Genomic DNA, 23,353 nt, shown 5'->3' with positions numbered 1-23,353 from the left:
GCCGTCAGTGTGGCCAGGTCTCCCCCCTCCCATCGGCCCGGCTCAGGGCTCCCCACACCTTCCCTGTGTGGGGACGTGTCCTGTGTGTGGACACGCCTCAGCCCTGTCCCCGTGTGGCGTGGTTGGAGCACTGCCCCAGCCCGGGGACCTTAGGCAGGAAGCTGGCAGAGGCCAGGGCCGCCATTCAAACTAGGGTAGGTGGTTTTACCAGGAAGAAGTTGACAGTTCAACTTCAAACACACGTGACGCAGGCCTCACACTGCCTGCTTCCCGTCCCATCCCTGCCCACGCCCGCCCACCCCGCCCCTCCTCCCTGAGAGGGAGACATGGGGCCAGACACCCGCACCCACGGGTGCTGCGCTTGCCAAGGCTGAGGCAGGAGAAGGCCGCGCCCATGGGGTCTCAGCAACCGCCGCTGGCCGCCCTGTACCTGCTCGGGGTGCTGGGTGAGTAGCCCTCTGGGGCGTCTGCCGGGGGACCTGGGCTCGGGGTGCAAGGGAGGAGATGCCAGTTCTTCCCTTGGTCTGACTCTGGGGCCCGCATGTCACGTCTCTGGAGCACCACGGAGGCTTGTGGCCTCCAGGATGCCTGTTTGCTCCCCAAGCCCCAGCTCAGCTCTCGGATCTGTTTGTCCCAGTGCCCCAACTCTCTTCTCTTTTGCACTGCTGGGGCCTTACTTTATCCTTCCAGGCAGGACTCATGCTAAAACCAGACACTCAGCCTAGAAATCATGTTGTCTGGCTCCCATACGATGCAGGCTTCCCTCTGCACCTTCCCCTTGCCCCGGGAGTGTCCAGCCTTTCCTTGCATGCCTCCAGGGACAGGAACCTTGCCATCTCCTGGGCAGTTGGGATGAAGCTCAGGGCAGAGCGGGCTGAAGCAGGATGGAGACTGCCTCTGAGAATGCAGCTGAGCAGATGTCAAAGCTGCGCCTTAGTTCCTAGTTTCTCTGGTTCCATCCCTGAGGGGCCCCGGCCAGGCTTGCCAGCCACAGTGTGGGCACATGCTGCATCTGCTCCCACTCCAGGCCCGGAGGAGGGGCTCCAGAACCTGTCCCTGGGGGCCACTGTGGAAATGCCCCCGGGGCCTCTGGATAAGGGATAAGCTGGGCATAAAGCTAGGGATGGGGTGAATCTGGGGCCTCCCATTTGCTGAGGAGGACATGGTGGAAACTGAGGGCCCTCTGTCCTTGCGGCCTTGGGACACTGGCTCAGGACCAGAGCTCCACTACTGGGGCAGTCACCAACACTGGGCAGTAGCGAGGACTTGGGCAAGTGGCAGGGGGCGGGGGGCTGGGGAAGGAGGGCAGTGTGTGCTGTGGCCTGAGCCTGGGTCCTAGCCTGGCCATGTATGACCTCGGATTGGCCCCCGAGCCTCTCGGGGCCTTTATCTCCCCATTTATAAACTGCAGACGGGTGGACTGGATGAGATCTGACCACTTCTCAGGGGTTCGGAGGGTGTGGCAGGGTGAGAGAGGGCTTGACTTCAGGACAGAACAGACGGAACCGAAAGGAGCTCGCGGCTTCCCAGTTTGGAGGGAAAGGACTCGGGGCACACTGCCTGCCTTAGCAGGGAGCTCAGTCCCGCCTAGAGAAGCTGGTGTGTAAGTGTATGTGTATGAGTGTGTGTGAGCGTGTGTGTAAGTAGGTGTGTGTGTGTTTTCATGAGCCGATCATGGCCTCCAAACGTAGTCTTCCCTTCCCTGTGTGTGTGACGATGGCACAAGTGCACACAGGCTCACACGGCTGTTCTTACATGCAAGTGCAAGACGTACAAAGTGCCTTCTGTCCCCAGAGGAGCGGTCCAGAGACGGGCCCTGGATGCCTTTTGGGGCCCTCCTGAGGCGCTGCCGTGGCCTCCTTCATCCTGGAGATTCCTAGGAGCAGGCCCTTAAACCCCCCACCCACCCCTACCTGTGGTCTCTGTCCCTACTGCATCAGGGAGGCTGGCCAGGCTCCCAGCTGGGTACAGGAGTGGGGGTCGCACTCTATGGGCCTCCCACCTGAATCCCTCATGGGGTGAGGCTCCTGGCAGGACCGGGCAGGTCCCCCGGCCCAATGGAGCCCCATGTCAGGAAGAGTCGGAGGCAGTGTATGAGAACCTTCTGGAACCCCAGGAACACATGGTTCCCAGCGTGTCTTTGTGTGAACTAGTAGATAACAAACATTCCCAGTGTTCAGTGGGTCACAGCTTACAAAATACCTTTAAGGCCATTTTCCTCTGCAAGCTTCACAAGAGCTTATGAAGAAGGCGGGCCCGTTGCCCCATTTCACAGTGGGGAAAACTGAGGCCCAGAAAAGCCGAGTGGCAAGCCCAGGGCGTACGTAGCAGCTAGTGAGCAGAGCCAACCCCAGCCCAGCCCTCTGCTCTCATGGAGACCCTTCTGTGCCCTTAGCTAAGAGCAAAGACCCACCAAAGCCACACCCGTGAATAGGAACATGGCCGCAGGACACTACAGCCACCCGCAGACAGGCAGCCACCAAGGGTTGGGGATGCCAAGGACCAGAGTTGGGGCTAGGCAAACAACACAGGCATCCTTCGAGCCATTCCAAGAAGAGATGCCTCGCTGCCAGAGCCCTGGGGACCCTGAGGCCTCCTGGCTGGCCATCGGGGCCATGCCCATGGCTTGGGGAACTTTGGGTCATGAAGATGCCCAGGGCATGCCTGGGGCAATAGCAACCACGACTTCCCATAGCTGTTCCCCTCTGCCACTGCCCTTCACCCCAACCTGCCTGGGGCTCACTCCTGGGGGTGGAATGGGAAGGCAGCCCTGACCACCACGGCCGGGTCAGGTCCTGCTGCCGAGACTCCGGAAGCTGTGGACTCTGCAGTTTGAATTCCGGTCTGCCACTTGCCTCTGAGTGCCCTTGGACCCATTCTGTAAGTTTCAGTTTGCTCATCTGCACAATGGGAATAATCATAGTACCTGCCTCACAGAGATTTGTAAGGATTAAGTGAATCAATGAATTTAGAGCTTTAGTCGGCATATAGTACAGTAAGTGCTCAGTAAAAGCATGAATAACAACAATAATAATAATTGAGCATCTGCTGTGTGTCCAGCTCTGTGCAAAGCAGTAGAGATCAGCCGTGAACCAGACAGGAGTCCCTCCCACCATGGATCTGGCGCTATGTACCAGGCTAACGGGGGACCTGTTAGAGAACGCAAGTGAATGAGCACCTGAAATATTTACAAATTTCTAAATATCATGATAAATGCAGTGAAGGAGATAGCAATGCTGAGACTCAGTGACCAAGTCCACAAAGGGCTGTCCCCGAGGGCTGGGCAGGCAGGGAGGGCCTCTTTGAGGAGGTGATGTCTCGTCTGAATGAAGGAAGGAGCCAGCCAGGCAGAGGAAAGAGGGAAGAGTGTCCCAGGCAGAGGGGACATCAAGGGCAAAGGCAACAGGCAGGACAGGCCTGAGAGGGGCCAGGCGTCCACGATAGAGGAGGGCAGGGGGATCCAGCTGCAAGTGGCCGCCCGGCCCGCTCTCCCAGGCTGCAGAGGCTGAGGCCCTCGCTGGCCCTGGGCTCAAAGAATCAGGACCCCAGCAGCCCTGAGCTTCCCGCCCCTAGAGGGGAATTGAGGGACCAGGGGGCTCAGGGCTGGCGCTGGCCCTTCTGGTCACTCCGTCCAGGTCCAATAGTTCAGAGGGGTTTTCCCCACAGCGACCAGGGAGGGACTTGAGCTCCACCTGACAAAACTGATTGAACACTTACTCTGTGTGCCTCTGTGTGTGTGTGTGTGTGTGTGTGTGTGTGTGTGTGCGTGCGCACACACATGTGAAGGCCTGCCGATCTGGGGTTGTTTCTACCTGGCCACTCACAAATGACAAGAACACCTCTCTGAGAGTCACCCTTCTGTGTACAAAATGGGGATCACCATGGTGCCCACCTCAAAGGATGATTGCAATCATTAAATCTGGTTCATTCATTCATTCAGACAGCAAGCATTTCTTGAGTGCCTGCTATGAGCTAGGCACTGTTCCAGGTGCTGGGGACACAGCAGTGAACTGTCAAAATTCCTGCCTTGGTGGATCCGACATAGTAGTCGGGGTATGATGGGGACACAGACAAGACACAGACTAGGCCAGGGACTGCGCGGGTCCTAGGAGGTCTTGGGTGGGATGGGGCGGGATTGGGAGCACTGTGGGCCGGCTGTACCGAAGGAGGGTGCAGTGGGTCCCACGAGAAGATAATCTTTGAGCAAATACTTGTAGGATGTGAGTGAGCATGCTGGGTGGAACTGGGGCCAGCCACTCCAGGCAGAGGGCCGGTCAGCACACGGGCTGCTGGCAAGGGGCCCCGACGCCTCCGTGAGGACTGAGGCTTCTTCTCCGCTGAACTCGAGCCATACAGGTGCTGAGCAGAGAAAGTGGGCCGAGTGCCCTCGAGAGAACCGGGAACTCAGACCTCTCCAGGCCCACAGCCCCTTCTCTTGACCTCGGGCCAGATGCATTTGGGAATCCAGAATGTTTCAGATCATAGAAGGTAATGTTGTGTGTGCACTGTGCGCTCATAATACGCCCAGCGAGGTCTAGGGCAACGCGTTCCCTTTTCTGCAGTGAAACGTGAATTCGCTCACTAAGAGGGACCCAGAGAGGCTATAAATTGCCTCCCCCCCACCAAAAACATTAGAAAAGACTTTTGGTTTGGGATTGTGAATTGCAGATAAGGGATTGTGACCCTGTATGTCTTCCTCTGTAATTACTACAATCACTACCACCACCATCATCATCGTTGGGTACCTCAGTTAGATGGCTTGGCTCTTGCCATTCCCACAGGGACCCTCATTCTGCCTTCCTCCTGAGGGCACAGCTGGGAGAGAGGTGGTGGAAACAGGATAGAAAATTGGTGGCAGTTGGCAGATTCGACAAGAGTCTGATATGCCACCACAGACTCCCATGGAAGCATATGGAGTGAGCCCCACGCTCTACTGAGCCGCAGTTTCCCCCACCTATACTATGATGTGAGCAGGCTCTGGGTTGTCCCATGGGGAGCGGTAGATTCCCATGGGGCCCCGCCAAGTGATGGAGATAGGGTTTCTGCCCTGACTCTACCACCAGAGAGCTGTGTGACCTTGGGCAAGTTGCTCAGCCTCTCTGAACCACCATTTCCTGATCTGAAAATGGGGGTGATCATGGTCCCTTCCTCTCAGAGCTGTGGGTGGAAAGAATGAGCCCCTGTGTGCTCAAGAGCTCTGGGATATGTGAGGCTCTGAACAAAAAGCAGGGCTTGTCACTGTCACAGTGGAGATACATATGTGGCTTGAAACTCATACAAATTCACTCAGACACACCAGGCCACCAGGGAGAGAGCAATCATAATTTAGATAGTGAAGGCCATTCTGCCCCCGGTCCGCTGGCTATCCGCTCGTTAGCGCAGGCCCTGGGTGAGCGAGATTAGAGACCCAAATCTGCTGTTCTTCCGCGGGCTCCATTCCCAAGGCCTCTCCTGGCTTAAGCCCAGTGTGATTCTCTGTGTGTTTTGCACATAAAAAGCCTTCTAGTCATAAACCAACCACTTCATCTGGTGCTCGCAACCCGAGAAACAGAATTTGGGGCCTTTTGTAGTCTTTGTTTCCCTGAAACTCTGATACACACCCAGGTTAGACACGGCTCCACAGATGAGTGTTGTTTCAGAAAAGAGGGATTTCTGACCTTCCCGTCAGCCTCCCATCAGAGGACGGGAGGAAGGAAAATCCAGAATGCCCCCCAAAGGCAGTCAGACATACTGAGCTTGCCGTACATCCATGAGAAGCTTATGGACTAGTAGAGGAAATCATAGTTTATAGAAAAAAAATGGAACATCTGACTTCCAAACCACACTAAATCAGTCCGTCGGTTTCCTGATCTGTGAGCCAGTGGTGACAGCCCCCTCATTGAGGCTGTTGGGAAGAAATGGGGTCGCCCGTGGAAAACTCTCACCCGGGGGGTTTGCACAAGGTTGAGAGCTTGACACATGTTTGCGATCACTGCTATTATGATCAGTAATGTCTCAGCCCGTCCGTGGGGTCCCCAGGGCCCACTGGACCCTCAACAGGCCACACTTTGCCTCCATTTCCCAGTGCTTAGGGGCTGCCAGTGCAGATGCTCATGGGTCCAGGCAGGGCCTGTGAGTGAGGCAGAGGTGGGCAGCCTGGACCACATTCCAGCTCTGCTGAGTACTGTAAAGTGGAACCAGTATGCAGGTCCAAAAACATTTATCTGCAATTCCAAAACCCTGAAAATGTTAGTAAATTTCTGGCAAACGCATTCAGTGCAAATCCTGACCTGAACGAAAGGGAGGCTTTTTATAATCTTAACGCCTCCTGCATAGTGTGAAAATTCATACATTTTGCTGCAGAAACCATCCTGTGTGTGAAGCTGGGGCTCTCCAGACACAGGGTAACAGTGGGGTGCCTCGGGGACGCTGGCAAGCCAGAATGGACAGGTCGCTGCCTGGGGCTCGTGGCGATGCCACCTAGTGTGGCCGGAGCATCCTATTTTTCAAAAATATCTGGATCTTGGGGTTTTTCTAAAAAGCAAAACAGAACAAGAAGAAACTTTTGAAAAAGTGGCTCCCTCCCAAATTTTAAACATTGTGCAGAGCAAATAAAACTACTCATGGCCTGATGTGGCCTACGGGGTTGCCGGACAGAGAGCCAAAGTGAGAATCATCCGGAATGTTGGAGGGATGAGAGGAGAAGGAGTAGAGAGTGAGGATATAAATGTCTCAGAGCTGCTTCCAGGAATTTGTTTGCTCCTCGCCGAGACCTCATCAGGGCAGGCAGGGTCAAAACGATCAAATCTCTGCAAACACGAAGAAGAGAGGGGCTTGAGAGAGAGATAGAGCCTCTGACCCCTCTGGCTTTTTTGGCCCTAAGCTTTGCCCCGGCGTGGCCAGTCCAAGCCCTAAACTGGAGGCTCCGAGGGAAGGTTGGCCGAGAAGGAAGGGGCCTTGGGAGAATTCTCGTTCCCAGCCCCAGCTGCTTGGGGTGTGGTGTGGATGGAGGGTGAGGAAATGGCATGACATTTCCGTGCCTCATGTCCCTGTGGTCTTGGGGGTCTCCAGGCTTCCAGACACTGCAGCAGCAGGGCCTTGGGCCTCGGGCTGCATGCAGGGGTCGGGCTAAGTTGTAGCTCAGGAGGGGGTCAGAGAGATCAAGAGCACAATCTGCAGGATGCAGGAGAAGGAGGATGTTGGTCTGACCCCTGTGAGAAGCAGCTCAAAGAAGGAAAATAAGTTGTGGACATTCAAAAACTAAAGGGACCCCTGGGAGACAGAAAGACTAAGCACCCAGGAAACCTCCAAGTCAGGCATGCATCTCACCGTCCACCTCTGCCCACCCCTGCCGGCCGTTGACATACATCAGGAAACTACAGATTATACATCAGAGGAGTTTGAACCAAAGAGTAAGGTGATGGATCCATTGGGGAATCTAACTCCCTCACTTTACAGACGAGGAAACCAAGCCCAGAGAGGTTGAGTGACTCACCAAGATCACACAGCAAGTTCCTGGAAAAGTCTTCCCATGGCATGTTTCACTGAATGAATGGAATCACAAAGTTTGTTCTCGTCATCGGACTTGCACACCAGGAACACGCAGGAATCGGTGAAACACAGGGCAGGTCGTCACAGCCTTCCCTCTGAAGGGAAGCTTAGGCAGCTTGGCCCAGCGGTCAAAAGCACAGATTCTGTGCCAGGTAGCCTAGCTTGGAGGCCCGGCTCCAGCACTCGCCAGCTGCTTGGGCAGGTTATTTAATCTCTCTCAGTTTCCTTATCTATAGTATGGGGATCGAAATAACAGTATCCGCTTCACAGAGCTGTGGTGAGGTTTGAGAGAGTTCATACATAAAAATGCCTTGAAAGGGGTCCGGCCCAGTGGCTAGCAGTTCAGTTCGCGTGCTCCACTTCAGCAGCCCGGGGTTCGGAGGTTCAAATCCCAGGCGCAGACCAATGCACCGATTGTCAGCCCATGCTGTGGCAGCGTCCCATATGAAAAAGTAGAGGAGGATGGGCACGGATGTTAGCCCAGGGCCAATCTGCCTCAGCAAAAAGAAGATTGGCAATGGATGTTAGCTCAGGGCTAATCTTCCTCACACACACACACACACACACACACAAATACCTTGGAAAGAGTGAAAACTATAAAACATTGATGGTGGTGAGGGTGACGGCGGTGGTAATGGCAATGATAATAATAATAATGGCGGTAATGGTGATGATGATGATGATGGTGGTGATGGTGGTGATGGTGATGGTGGTGGTGATGGTGATGGTGATGGTGATGGTGGTGGCAATGGAGATGACGATGGCAGTGCCAGTGCCAGTAATGGGGATGATGGTGGTGGTGGTGATGGTGATGGTGGTGGTGGTGGTGATGGTGGCGGTGATGATGTTGGTGATGGTGATGGTGGTGGCAATGGCGATGACGATGGCCGTGGCAGTGCCGGTAATGGGGATGATGATGATGGTGGTGATGTTGGTGGTGATGATGATGATGGTAGAGGGAAATGCTGCTCAACCGAGGACAGACAGGCACCCAGAGGGACGCAAAGCCCTGGAATGCATAGACGCCTTTTGTCAACACAGCATTTTGTTTTTTAGAATTGTGCTTGGTTCTCTTCTTGTTCAGTCTTTCTTGAGAATGTTCTCTGAGCTGTTCCGTGTGCTATCTGTGAGGATGATCAGGCCCAGCCCCTGCCCCCAGCGCCTTTAGGGTCTGGCTGCTCGAGCACCTCAGGGTCAGAGTCTAGGCTCTGTTCAACTCTGCAGCCCCAAACTCAGCACGTTGGAGGCACAGTTGGGTGGCAGAGAGCGTGCATTTAGAAGTCCGACTCATGGTTCAAATCCAGGCCCTGCCAGTTGCTAGCAGTGTCACCGTGGACAGGGCACTTGCCCTCTCCCGACATCTATACCATGAACATACTCAACTCACATTGTGGGGCCATGTGCGAGATTAATAATGACATCTATAAGGAACCACCTCGAGTGCTGAGTATACAGTAGGTGCTCCATAATTGGTAACTGCTGTTAATAACAAACGTTGACTGTGATGACTTTGGGAGTACGAGGGTCCCAGTCGGAAAGGGAAGTGGTGAGCCTTATGATCTGGCTCTCCCAGTATCCCGGAGCGAGATTCCTCCCACTGTGCAAGTTCCCAGGCAGGCCTGCAGTCTTGCTCACCCCCGCCCCAGGCCCAGCCAGCTCCATAACCAGTACCACCAGCTCTGAGAAGTGAACACGGGCCAGGAAGGCACCAGGCTAAGTCCTTTACATAGATTATTTCGTCTCCTTCTCACAACATCACTATAAAGCTGGTCCCGTTCTTGTCCCCATGCTGTAGAGGAAGAAACAGGCTCAGAGGGACTAAGAGACATGCTCCCCAGGGCCCACAGGTAGGAAATGGCAGAGCTGGTCTCAGACCCAGAGAGCATTATCAGTAGCTGAAAACCTGTTCTGTGTCATAGGGCACCAAAGTATGGATCTTTGTATTCTCTTTCCCTATAAATGCCACTTCAAGCTGCCTCAGCCCTCATGGCTTAGCCAAAGAAATGAATCCCTAAGGGTGGACAGCCCCATTCATGGTGGAGAGCTGGGACCGAAGGGAGGTGGAGTGAGAGGTAAGGGATGAGAGGTGAGGGCAGGGTAAAGGATCCTCTGCCTCTGCTTTCACCACACTAGCTTGGACCTCTCCACCATGTCCTCCTGAGGTTGCCCTGCCCACTGCAATAGATCTGTTGATTAACAGCTGGTTAACCCCTCCCCAGCTAGGTCAGAGCTCTGGGCCCGACATGCTCTCTGCATGAGAAACACCTCCCCCTTCTGAGTTCCATGACCCCCAGGGCAACAGCGATGGGCTCTTGCCAAGATGGAGGGAACATCACAGAGCCTCAACAACTTCATTACAAGGAGTCTTGGTTGTGGGGAGAGGGTGGGTTGGCAGGGGTGCATCTCCCCCTAAAGTTGTACCACCAGTTCCAAACACTCAGGTAAGAATAGGCTTTTAAAAACACACCTTTTTTTTTAACATCCAGCAACAATTTCTCAAAAGCAACTTAAGGGGCCAGCCGTGTGGCCTAGTGGTTAAAGTTTGGTGCACTCCACTTCGGCAGCCCAGGTTCGCAGGTTCGGATCCCAGGTGCGGACATACACCACTCATCAGCCACGCTGTGTCGGCGACCCACATACAAAATAGAGGGAGATTGGCACAGATGTTAGCTCAGGGCTAATCTTCCTAAGCCAAAAAAAGGCAACTTAAATACAGCTGTTTGCTATGTAAAGTAGTCGCCCTGACCCAATGCTGTCACCAGCTCTCAGTAGAGAAGTTAGTCCAGGAGTCAGACAAGTGGTGATCAGAAGACCTGCTCCGTGATTGATAAAGCTGTTGGCGAATGTGGAGGGTGGCCTTTGTGGACACACAGGCCTGCCACCCCGTCCCATCCCATCCCCACCCAAATCAAACCTCCGCCCCAGCCACGGATGAGTTAGCCAAGCTGCTCTGCCATAAGTGCCTGCTCCACAGTCAGGCCTGGGAAGAGTTGGAACTTCCCAAATGACCCACATTCCTATTGAATGGGCCCGGGCAGGAGCCGAGCCAGAGGGCAGGCCAGTTCCCTACAGACCCACGTTCACTGGGGCTGTGGGCTTGGCTCCCTTGCCAACTGGCTGCATCACCTTTGCAAGGCCCTATGAATCGAAGTCTCTTTAAGCTTCAATTTCCTCCTCTGGAAACTGGGAGCTGTTAAAGATAAATGCTGTCATTCTTGTCCCGCCTTGGGAATACTAAAAAGTAACAAATGTTGTCTTGGTTTCTTTTTCCGGCTCATTTCTTGGTTCTCTAGAACTATGGAGTTCAAATTTTTGACTGAATGCAACACACAGAACGTTTTTATATTGCAGCCCAATGCACAAAAAATTATCCTTACCCTCACAACACACGGTGCATTCTGACATTTTCTATTCTAGTCCATTTCAGTTTATAAAATACGGTAAGTGGCCGGCCCTGGTAGTCTAGCGGTTAAGTTCGGCACACTCCACTTTGGTGGCCCAGGTTCGGTTCCTGGGCTCAGACCTACACCACTCTTCTGTCAGTGGCCGTGCCGTGGTGGCGGCTTACATACAAAATAGAGGAAGATTGGCAACAGATGTTAGCTCAGGGCAGATCTTCCTCAGCAAAAAGAGGAAGATTGGCAATGGATGTTGGCTCAGGGCAAATCTTCCTCAGCAAAAAAAAAAAAAAAAAAAAAATGGTGGTTGTGTTACTACATATTTTTTTTAAAATCAATGCTTGCAATACTGCGTATTACTACAAAGGTATAACATGAGGAGATTTTGGGGGGCGATGGAATTGTTGTATACCTTGATTGTGATGGTGATTACACAGATCTATGCATGTGTGAACATTCATAGAATTGTGCACTAAAGGAAAATAAATTTTACTGCATATTCATTTAAAAAGTAAAGTTTTAAAACAAGAAAGAAATTGATGGCTGCAACCCACTAAATTGATTTCATGACCCACCTAGGGGTTTCGACATGTAGTATGAAAATCCCTGCCCCCGTACCCTGCAATGTGGGGCAGGCGGAAAAGGCCATTGCTCAGGCTGTGGGTGGATGTGAGCTTGGAGAGAAGGGAGCAGGAGGGAGACTTCACTTCCTGACCCTCCTCTCTCCTTTCTGCAGTCACTTCCTGCCTCGGAGGGCCCAACTGGGAGGACCCAGGTAAGGAAGAGCCACACGGAGGCCTGGGGCGGGGAGAGCAGGGCTGTAAGTCCATCAGATTATAGGGGGACCCGCCACTTAAAAAGCTGTCACCTTCACCAGAGTGAATCCCACTCCACAGAGAGAAAGAGAGAGAGCCCTACCACACACACACACACACGCGCACACACACACGCACACACATGCATGCACACACATTTAAGATGCCCTTTTGCAAGTGGATGCTCTCTACAGCCATAAAGCACCAGGCAAATGGTAGTTCTCATGACAATTAGTATTATGAGCCACTCACCATGCACAGAAAACATACTGGTCCGTAAAGGCACCTTGTACAGTCCTGTTTCCTACCTGGTCCTGCCAGATGCTCCCTGTTCAAAGATATTTGTAGCTGAGGCTGCAGAGAGAGGCTGCACCAGAGTGTAAAGTGTATTGAGTGTCCTGCCTTCGAGGGTGGACTTTAATCGTAGAGGTTAGTGTTTCCTAAATAGGGTTCCACGGAACATGTTGGATGAAGGGTAGGCCACACCACATCACCCGCTGGAGACCGACAGTGTATACGGGCCTAATAAAGGCTCTGAGAAGTCCTGTAGCAAAGAAACCTGTAAACATTTTTTAACTCAGCAGTTCCCAGGCTCATGTCACCACAGACCTCTCTTTTTCACGTTTCCTGAGATAACATCATGCCAAACGTATTTTGGGAGAAATGTGGATGGAGGTTCTCACGAAGGCAACATGCAACCAGAAGGGGCCACAGGGGCCTTGGCAGGCCCTGGGCCAGGACCTGGAACCCCACGATGGCATCTTAGCTCTGAGCTCTAGCAAGCTACTTGGGGTCTCTGAGCCCTATTTCCCCACCCATAAAATGGGGAGAAAACCTCTTCTCTGGTGAGGATTCAGCGTGTCAGCTCGCTGAAGAGAAAGCCTATAAACATTCCACCAATGCCAGGTGTTGGAATGAGCCCACTTTGCCTTTAACTGGCCAAGTGACCTTGGCAAGTCAAGCCCTGTACTCTGGGCCCCGGTGTCCCCATCTGTGGGAAGAAAAATGAAGCCTGACCAGTAGTTCCCAACCAGAGAAAACCACCGCCTCAGAATCACATAGAAGAGCCTTCCACATTTTTTTTTTTTTTAATTTCTTGACTAGGTAACACAATTGCTTGGCTCAAAACTTTAAAAATATAAAAAGATCCACAGTGAAGAATCTCATTTCCATTTCTGTCCTCCATCTGTCTAGTCCTTCCCCCACCCAACACCCAGGTCATAACCACATTTATTCATTTCTTGCGATCCTTCCAGAGTCTCTTTATGCGAGTACAAATATATATTCTTATTTTTCCCTTCATGGAGCTTTAAAAAATCACACAAGCCACGTCTCTACTTATGACCCAGAAATTCCACTCCTTCGTATTTACCCAAGAGAAACAAGAAGATGTACCCACACAAAGATGAGTCCCCAAACATTCATAGTGGCCAAAACCTGGAAACAACGCAAATGGTGTACAGATAAACAAATTGTGGCATATCCATACAATGAAACACTATTCAGCAGTCAAAAGGAATGAACTACTGATACAGGCCACCACAGGAGACACTTCTAATACACGCTGAGCGAAAGAAGCCAGACGATAAAACAGGCCACCGGATTCCATGTATAGGACATTTTAGGACAAGCAAAATGAATCTCTAGTGTGACAGAAAGCAGATCAGTGGTTGCCTGAGGCTGGATTCAGGGAAATCGAGGGAACTTTCCGGGTGACGGAAATGTTCTATATCTAGAGTGCGAGGGTGGCGACAGGCCTGTACACATTTGTCAAATTCCATTAAACAAGTCCCCTTAAAATGAGTGCACTGCACTGTATGTAAATTGGACCTCAATAAAATTGATTTTAAAAGTCAGAGAAAGAGAGAGAGAGAAAAAAAAAATTAGGTGCCAGGCCCTCTCTCGGATCTATTGAAGCAGAATTTCCAGGAGTGGGGCGATTCTGCTGGACGGTGGGTGCTGAGGACTCCTTGCCCACGGCTCAAGTGGCCCTCGGCTCTAAGGTCTCGAGCTCCATCCTTCGAGGCCCAGCTTTGGGGGGCCCACCTGGGTCAGGAGCAGCCCCAGCCTGAGTTTCTGGGAAGTTCCTGCCGTGCCCCAGAGGGACAAAGCTGGTAGCAAGGGAGGCAGCCCCTGGGGCAGAAGGGAGCCTGGTGGGCATGGGGGCCCAGGCAGAGAGGGGGCAGTAGAGGGCCCTGCCCAGCCTGACCCCCCCACCTCTTTGACCCCTAGGGTTCCAGGTGAGACTAGGAGCCTCCAACTCACGGTGCCAGGGCCAGCTGGAGGTCTATTTCAGGGGCTCGTGGTACACGGTGTACAGCCGGAGCTGGAGCCGGAGCCCGTACCACCAGCAGGACCTCAAGCAGGCCTCGAAGCTCTGCCAGAAGCTGCTGTGCGAGAATGCCTTGGTCCTGGCCCACGTGCCTTACTTCAACAGTCCCAGCAAACAGATCACCTGCATGGGACAACTAGGATCTTTCTCCAACTGCAGCAGCACAGACTGGAAGGAACCTCTGGGCCTGATCTGCTCAGGTGGGTAACTAGCCAGCCACATGGGTACCTGGGCCTGGGCACCAGCCCCAGGGAGGCTGCCCAGGGCCTGTGATCTGGGCCCTGAGCAGGCAGGTGGAAGGGGCTCCCTGATTTACAACCATCCCCACCTCCAGAAACATACCCTGGTGAGGAACTGGAGGGGGAGGGCTGAGGGGTGCTGGCATCTGTCTGGTAGGATGAAACATATCAAGGGCCTGGTTCTGCTGAGTGCTAACCTCATTGTCCCCTTTGAACCTCCATTTTCCCAACTGTAAAATGGGCTGGTACTGCCCACCTCACAGACGGCTTCAAGACAACGTGTGAGTCAAGTGGGCCTAATGGAGCTCTTGGTACTTACATCAGAAGTTCCAGATCTTTCTCAACACTGCCAGTTGCCCAGAGCCCTCCCCACATCCCCCATTCTTCCCTCCTCCCCCGTCATTCCTCCCTCCCAGGGTCCCCTGCCCCTCCCTCACCAGAGTGTCATTGCAGAGCCACTGAAGACAACACCTCCGCCCACGAGCCCCCCGCCCACAACCACTCCAGAGCCCACAGGTAAGAAGATTCTGAGGGCCCTGGGGTCGGGTGTCGGGTTTAGCAAATGGAAACACAGGATTCCCAGTTACATTTGAATTTCAGATAAACATGAAAAGTTTTAATGTAAGTCTGTCCTGTGCAATATTTGAGACCTTACCACCTCCCAGGGCCTCAGCCAGGTATTCATTTGTCCATGTGTTGGAGCCAGAGCCAGAAGCAAGGAAGGCCCCACTGTGGGGCCATCAGCACTCAGGCCTCTCCCGTCTCCACTCTCTCCCCCCAGCTCCTCCCAGGGTGCAGCTGGTGGCAGGGCCCGGGGGCCTGCGGTGTGCGGGCGTGGTGGAGTTCTACAGCGGCAGCCAGGGTGGCACCATCAGCTACGAGGCCCAGGACAAGATCAAGGACCTGGGGGACCGCATCTGTGACGCCCTCCGGTGTGGCTCCTTCCTGAAGCATCTGCCGGAGGTGGAAGCAGCCCCGGTACAAGACGCAGGGGAGAGCAGGCCCTTGCCAATCCAATGGGAGATCCAGAACGCGAGCTGTACCTCCCTGGAGCAGTGCTTCAGAAAAGTGCAGCCCTTGGAGGGCGGCCAAGTTCTCGCCCTCATCTGCTCTGGTGAGTGAGACTGGGCCAAGACCCATGGGGCGTCCCCAGATGGTCAACACACATTCCTGAAAACCCCTGCGTGTAGCAAAGGTCCCCAGGCGTGATGGAGAACACAAGGGAAACAGAGGGCTGATCGTTGGCCTCTAAGATGTGGGGCAGTGGTGGGGTGGGCAGGCTTCACTGACTCCCAGTGCCTTGGGAATCTCTGCAAAGTGACACTGCCCAGCCCAAATGCACCGCAGGCTCTGCTGCCACATGGGGAGGTGGCACCAGCCAGACTTCAAGGAGGAGGCAAGGTCTCCGGCGGGTTTTAAAGGAGAGAAGTGCGGGTTTGGTGGGGCAAAGGAGAGGAAGATTTTTAGGTAGGGCTCACGGCCTGGGCCAAGTGCAGAACAGGATGAAGCACTTGGAGGGGCGAGCCTGGCAGGAGGAGAGCTTGTGAATCCCAGGGACAGAAAACATTGGAATGATGAGGAGAGGTGGGAGGTCCCGAGGCACAGCAGGTGGAGAGAGACCAGAGCAGGTCCCCAGAGGGCTTCCTGTGGAGGCTCTCGAGCCACAACACGAAGAGACTGGCGATGCTGCTATGGTTGAGGCTGGGAGGCCGATGAGGCCAGTCTGTGGGACCCCAAAACCAGGACCAGTGGGGAAACTGAGGGGAAAGAGACCAGAGTTCAAACTAAGGAAGAATAATCACAGCATCCTGGGGCGGGTAGTGGGCGCCCACCACCAAGGGGGTTCTAGTGGAGTCCAGACTCAAAGAATTCTACTTTCTGAGTGCTTCCTTTGTGCCAGGGAACATTCCAGGGATTCTTTCATTTTCAAAACCACCTAAGGAGGTGGGTGCTATTATTACCCCCACTTTACAGATGAGGAAACTGAGGCTCAGAGATGGTCAATTTCTTGCCCAATATCATAGACCGCCAGCTGGGATTTCCACTCCAGAGCCTGTTTTCTAAGGCTTGGCTGCTCAAAGTATGGTCCTGGACCAGCAGCACTGGTATCATCGGTGGCTGGTTAGAAATGCAGATTCTCAGGCCCCACCAAGACCTATTGAATCAGGATCTGCATTTCAGCAAGGTCCCCAGGCTTCCTGTGCACAAAGCTAGGAAGCATGGCCTGGATCACTGGGCCATTCTGCAGGCAGGGCTGCTCCCAACCCATTGGATACCTGGTGTGAGTGAGGAAAACGCTGCCCCCTCCAGGCAGAAGCAGCCCCCCAGGGTCTCTTGGCCTGAGGAAGGGAAAAGTAGCTGGCTCTCAGCACCCTGCCTTTGGCTAGGAGCCCTCCTGCAGGCTACAACCTGTGAAACCATACCCTATGTTTTCTAAATGGAAGATTTACTAGGGCTTTGAAGGTGGATGTTGCTATGGAAACTGGCCAAAGCTGGTGAGATCACAGCTCGCTCTAACCTGAGCACGTACAGGCCTCAGCTATGGAAGCCAGCTATGGACCCCCAGGCCCCAGCCTGATGAGCAGAAATGAATTCAGTGTCTGTCGGACCAGGCGCCTGTGATGAAAGCCTGCCCCTCAGGGTGCGGGGCCTGGGCAGCAGTGTTCCCGGGTTCTGCCCCACTGTGAACTGCCAGGACCCAGAGGAGGAGGTATTTTCCATCCTTGGGCCTCAGCTTGCCCTTTCTGAAAAGCTCTCCTGCCTCCCAAGGAGAAGCGAGAAAATAAGAGGATGTCTAAGAGGGAAGTGGACCCAGGTGGAGCCTGTTTCCCACGGCTCTTCTCTTAGCTCTACCTGGATTGGCTGCCAACAGGCATCGCTACCCTGCCAGCTTCTTCACCGACAGTGCCCATGCTGCCAGCACCTGCCTAGAGGTGCCAGGGACAGTGCTTGGTGGGGGAAGTTCTAAAGAGGATGCTAGAAGGAAGGTGGTCCCACATGGTGCCTAACCCCCCGAGAGTTGGGCTCTGCCAGAGCCCCTGCTTTACCAGTGACACGGGGCCCCAATGGCCAGACACACAGGCTCGGGGCAGAGGGAGCAGCCTGCAAGCCTGCCCCCTCACCTCCCATTGCTTCCCCTCCCCAGAGTTCCAGCCCAAGGTGCAGAGCCGCCTGGTGGGGGGCAGCGGCGTGTGTGAAGGCTCCGTGGAGGTGCGCCACGGCAAGCAGTGGGAGGCTCTGTGCGACAGCACCTCGGCCAGGGGCCCAGCACGGTGGGAGGAGGTGTGCCAGGAGCAGCAGTGTGGCCACATCAACTCCTACGTGCAGGATGCCGGAGAGAAGACCTCCCGGGGGGTCTTCTGTCCCCAGGAGAAGCTGTCCCAGTGCCACCAGCTTCAGGAGAAAAAATCCTTCTGCAAGAGGGTGTTTGTCTCATGTGAGTTGGCCACAGCCCATGGTGGGTGGAGGGCAGCTCTGGAGTTTTCCCTCTAGGACCCGGTCAGAGAGCCCCAGAACCCTAGAAAAGGATGGAGAGATGGCAAGTGGTGGGAGAGGGGGCAGAGTGCTCAGACAGCGATGAGCATGAACCATAAATAAGAGACTGGCCATAATCGTTAGGCAGCTGGTGAATGAGAGAAGGCTTCATTCTATTCTCTGCTCTTCCAAGATGGAAGATAGAAAAGCAAGGTAGATGGCACATATTTGCTAACTAATGGCACCTGAATAACACACAAAAGAGAAACAGATGGATGGGTGGACGGGTATGGGTATATGATCATGTATTGGTCTATGATGGCAAGGCGATCGCGTATCAGTAACTGGCAAATGGTAGAAAGTTAAGCAGTTGATAACAAGAGTAGCAAATGACAGCTGGATGATCAATTGTTAGATGATAAATGGTGGATGGACGAAGGGGCAGAGAGTTCTAGAGACTGATGGAGAGACAGCCGGATAAACAACCGCCTTCCACACATGCTGGGGAATTACTGAGGGAAGCCAGCCAGCCAGCACATTCCCACTGAATGGACGGTTTTGACGCCGCCCCAGGGCCAGGACTGACCGGACTTCTCTGTGCACCCCCAGGCCAGGATCCAAACCCAGCGGGCCCAAGCGCAGGCACGGTGATGAGCATCATTCTGGCCCTTGTGCTCCTGGCGGTGCTGCTGGTGGTGTGCGGCCCCCTCGTCTACAGGAAGCTGCTGAAGAGATGTAGGTGCAGGTGCCCCTAACCACCTCCCTTTCAAGCCCCCCGCTGGGGAGATGAGATGGCTGCACTGGAGCCCCACGGAGGAGGGTCCCGCCCCCAGAGAGCCGGCTGAGGGCTCCTCTGCCTCACCACCCAGCCCCACCCCTCTCCTGCCCACTGGCCTTGTTTCTCCCCAAAGGAACAGAATCAGAAGGTCAGGAACATTGTGCTCGCTGATTTGCCCACATCTGGGGCCCAGCTGAGACCCACTCGCTCCAGGACAAAGGGAGGGTGTGGCCATCCTTGAGACCGTGGCGGGCCCAGAGGGTCATCAGCAAGGCCTCTGACCTTGGGAGACACGTGTCCCAGGCCCAGCTCTGCCACTTATCAGCTGCAGGGGTTGCTGACTGAGCGCTTCCTCTCTGAGCCTCGGTCCCCCATCTACCAAATGGGCGGCGGTGCACATTGCGAATGGAGGAGGTGTTACCTTGCCTTGCAGAACTCAGCAGAAAATTATTCTGAGACAAGGAAGTGGGATGAGAGAGGCTGAAAAGAGAAGGCTCAGACGTGGGCAGTGTTGGCTGAGTCCCTAGTGCCTTCCCAGGTCTTAATTCTGGTTCCAAACCCCAGTGATCCTTGCTCCTGGAGAACCAGCCTCCTCAGCCCGCGCGTTCCTTTAGCACTAGGTGGGTCCAGGTCCCCTCCTGAGCAAGTCAGAAAACTGAGGTCCCAAAAGACTTCAGGGGGCCCACCTGCCACCTCCTCCCTCCCTCCCTGGCCCCCTCCTCCCCCATCTACCTCCCTATGACCTCCCCTGATGTGTGTTTCCTGTCTGTCGCCCAGTCCGCCAGAAGAAGCAACGCCAGTGGATTGGCCCGACGGGAATGAACCAGAACAGTAAGTGTCCCCAGAGGCAGGGTCCTCCCTCGCCCCAGCCAGTGTCCACGGGGCTCAGGAAGGAGGCCATGGAGGCAGGGTCAAGGCTCATTCTGACCACAGACAGAGCCAGTGGCTGCTCGAGGCCTCTGATCTCCACCATGTTTGTCTCAGGTGTGACTGTGGCCAACAGGTGCTAACAGGTGGCACTCGGAAAAGAGGACTCCATGATCAAAGAGATTTGGAAATCCATGAGTTACCGAAGCTAGACTTGGTTCTGTATTTCAGGACTTATCAGAACCTTTAATGGGCTTTTTTGCATTGTTGATGTCCAAAGTGGGGGATCCATTAAGAAGAGCTGTTCAAGCTAGTTTTATCACGGAACAACTTAATAAGGCCAGTTTTATAACATTTTGATGCAGGCAGCCCAACCCACACCCCTGGTCTTCATCGTCTCTCCTTCTGTCCACAGCCAGAGCCACCCTCATGGAGGGAACTGTAGCCCCCTCCTGCCTCCCACTCCATATTCTTCCCCCTTTGACAAGTCAAGGGCTGAATCCTTCAAGAAGGCTCTATGTTGTCAAGTCTTTTTTACAATATCAAGGCCCTCAGCTCCAGGAGAGCAGGGAGTATATCTGCCCTATCACTTATGTTCCAATTCCCTGCTTAATTAATGCTTGCTGACTGACTAACTGACCCACTGAAGGCCCACCCCGCCAATCAGCTTGCAGGACTATCCAGCTCTAAAAGTCTGACCCCTGCTAGTATGAACCTCCCTAGGAGGAAAGGAAAAGAAGGATGCATTGAAGGAGCTGTGGGTGCCTTTGCCTCTTGCCCGTTACACAATGGGAACAGGAAATCCAAGTTCCGGGCTGGTTGGGAAGGAGGAGGAGGACAGAGCAGGGAGTCTAATGACACCGTCTCCTGCATCTGCTCAGTGTCTTTCCATCGCAACCACACGGCGACTGTCCGGTCCCAGGTTGAGAACCCGACAGCCTCACACGTGGAGAACGAATACAGTCAGCCTCCCAGGAACTCCCACATCTCAGCTTATCCAGGTAAGCGCGTGCTGGCGCTCCTAGGAATGGAGCAGAGGTCACATGATTGCCTAAATGGAGAAGGGAAGCCCCAGGGGTGGAGGGGATCAAACTGCCCCTTTGACAGCCAGTCACAGCAGGATATGGAAAGGATACGCCTTGACAGGCCACTCAACTAGAGAGAAGGATGCACTGGGATGCCATTAACTCCAGCATTGCTGAGACCTAATGGGCCTCTTTCTCTGCAGGGCCTTGCAGGCAGGATGGTAAATGAGGCCCCTTGGATTCCTTCCAGGCAAAACAGAGCCATCCAGTGGCCCGCAGGCGCCCTGTATTGAATGCTCCCCGACTGGCACTAACAATTAAGCCACAGGGAGCCTGGAGTTCAGCATCATTAGTGGACACTGGCGAATTTGATCAAAACAGACATGGGCTGTGTAGCCACCAGCTCATAAAGCCCCTGTGATCTTCCGACCCTACGGGGCTCTCAGCTCTGAGGGGCTCTCTCTGTCTGTGTAGCCTGGCAGGATAACCCCGCTGCAAATGCTTTCCTTTCTTTCCACAGCTCTGGAAGGGGCCCTGCATCGCGTCTCCACCCAGCCTGATAACTCCTCCGACAGCGACTATGACCTGCACGGGGCTCAGAGGCTGTAAGAGGTGAGCCTGGCCCTCCATTCCCCTTGGATCCCCACACAGCCCTGGGGATGAGCACCAGCCACTTAATTCCTTACTTCCTGCCACCCTGCCCATCCATGAATGGGGGACTCTGGGCATCTTGACTTATGTAAAGGGAAAGGATAAGCATCAGCAATTTAGGGGATGGGAGCTGATTTCGCCATTAGAGCAGAGGAATCATCCACCTTAATAGCACCTCTTAAACTCCATCCCGGAAGCCCACCCAAAAGAGCCCCCGAGAGTTTCTTGATGGACTGCACCCCTACAGAGCTGTCCGCAGAGACAAGAAGCCCCTGACCCAGAGGGCTGTCCCTGACATTGAGCCCGGGGGTCCCCCACCTCCCTGAACCATCTCCAGGGTGTGTGGTTTCCTCCTCTGACACGTCTTCTCATCCCACAGATCCGGGAACCAGGAACGAAACTTCAAGGCCAGACCTTTTGTCCTGAGAATACTCTGCATCCACTGCTTGGAAATGATGTGCTGATTCCTGCCCCAGCCAGAACATGGATGGAGGCAAGATGCCCTTCAAATGCATCCTCCCACCCGCCCGGCGTTGCAGCCAGCTCTGCCGTCTCCCCGCTGGCGCCTGGCCCACGTGGAGACGCCCAGCACCGCTCGGCAGCCGCTCCGAGTGTGGAAGCTGTGAAAGGGCAGAGCCCACCAAGCAGCCCTCCCAAGCAGAGACACGTGGGGTCCAGCCCTGGGCAGCCCCCTCCCCTGTCTGTGGGAAGCAGCACCGGAGCGGAAGCAGCTCTCAACCCAGACTCTGACCCCAGTGAGGACTGACAAGGAAGCTCACACCTGGGGAAGGAAACGGGGCATATTTCTCTAGTGTATTTTTCATAAGTTCTTTGTAAATAATGCTTTTTCTCCTTCCTGAGAGGTAGAGTGCCTGGCCTCCTCAGTCTGGGCTCCACCCCCTGGATCCCTCTGGGGATGCCCATGGGAAGGGGTGCCTGCAGGGGCCTCTCTGCAGCCTTGTGCTCAGAGGGCTGCACACCTGATGCAGAGACAGCTTAGCACGTCACAGCGGCTGCCAGCAAAGTGTCGTCTGGGGCACCCAGGCTTCACGTGGCCGCCTGACCCAGAGCCCCATCACCTCCCCTCCATCTTATGACTCCCCACAGCCCCTCACTGAAAGACGCCCCCCCAACAGAGAGCAGGGACGGCTGGCTGTCAAGCCCAAGGGCATTGGTGCCACCCCAGGGCCCTGCTTAAAGGGGTCCCTACTGAATCCCAGCCCATTTGGGTTTTTGTTTCACACAGCAGGTAAAAATCCAAGACTAAAGTAGTTTCAGCCAATCATGGTTAACCTTCTAACTCAAGAGTCAGAGAATGGGCCGAACACTCCTTTGGGTTAAATAAATCCCTCAACTGAATTAGTCTCCTCCACTCCTCGGAGAGCCTAGACACACACCTAGTCCTGGGTGCCTGGGTTTCCTAAGCATGAGCAGGAGGAGACTATCTACCTAGGCCAGTAGAGGGAGTCCAGCAGAGGGAGAGGCTGTGCCGGGCCTCACTAAGCCCATGAGCCTCAGACAGCGCCCTGAGGAGACCAAGCAGCAGGGTAACACGCCTTGGGTGTGGGGCCTTTCTCCAAACGATTTGGCACTGTATCTGCTGGGAGCAACAGAGATCAATAGTCCAAGCCACAGAAGCCAACTCTAAAGAGCAAAAGGAAGTTACTAGAAGGATATGGCAGGGGAGGGGGTGGCACTAGCATGCCGGAAGAGTCCGGTCAGCACTCTGTCCCTACCAACACCCTCCAGCAGGGCCTCCGCCCTCCCCTTGCTCAGGACTCAGAGTCCCAAGGGAGCCCAGTGGCTGAGCTCAGGGTGTGGATCTGCCCCTGGCCATCCCGGGAATCCAGAAAACAGACACCCAGTCACCCTCCTATGCATGGCAAGGAGGAGGGTTCCTCACAGGGACTGAGAGGCTGCCCTCAGGGAGGAGCAACGGATGCCAGGCACCAAGTGTCTCCCACCAGCGCCTTTGTTGGATCAGAGCTCTTTAATCTCTAGCTGGGCCACCATACAGTGGCCTCAACGCCACCATGGCCTACTTAAAAAACAAACAGCCCTCAAAAAAGAGCAGCGTTGAGGCAAAAAGTCTGTTTAGAAAACTGTTTGCCAAGTGGTGGTAGGCTTGAGTGATGCCTTTCTGAAAAGATCTGTTTGGTTAAGCAACTTGAATAGGAACCATCTCAGCCTTGGAGGCACCTTTGTCAAGTTCTAGCCTTGGTGGGTAGACACAGCCCACGGGCT

General features: G+C 54.3%; 1 protein-coding gene across 1 annotated transcript; it reads left to right on the top strand.

Annotated features, from left to right (window-relative positions):
- Nucleotides 1-309: 309 nt before the first annotated feature.
- On the top strand, nt 310-21,709 carry CD5 (CD5 molecule). The gene is made up of 11 exons (XM_058526745.1): nt 310-446; nt 11,665-11,703; nt 13,976-14,275; nt 14,768-14,830; nt 15,096-15,428; nt 17,460-17,750; nt 18,398-18,523; nt 19,344-19,397; nt 20,315-20,434; nt 20,979-21,070; nt 21,489-21,709. Exons 1-10 carry the CDS (start codon nt 395-397, stop codon nt 21,065-21,067), a joined length of 1,467 nt encoding a protein of 488 aa, XP_058382728.1. The 5' UTR covers nt 310-394; the 3' UTR covers nt 21,068-21,070; nt 21,489-21,709.
- Nucleotides 21,710-23,353: the final 1,644 nt, after the last annotated feature.

This window comes from Diceros bicornis, chromosome 31, assembly GCF_020826845.1.
Source record: "Diceros bicornis minor isolate mBicDic1 chromosome 31, mDicBic1.mat.cur, whole genome shotgun sequence".
Taxonomy (NCBI): Eukaryota; Metazoa; Chordata; class Mammalia; order Perissodactyla; family Rhinocerotidae; genus Diceros; species Diceros bicornis.
This window is presented reverse-complemented; position numbering and strand designations above follow the sequence as displayed.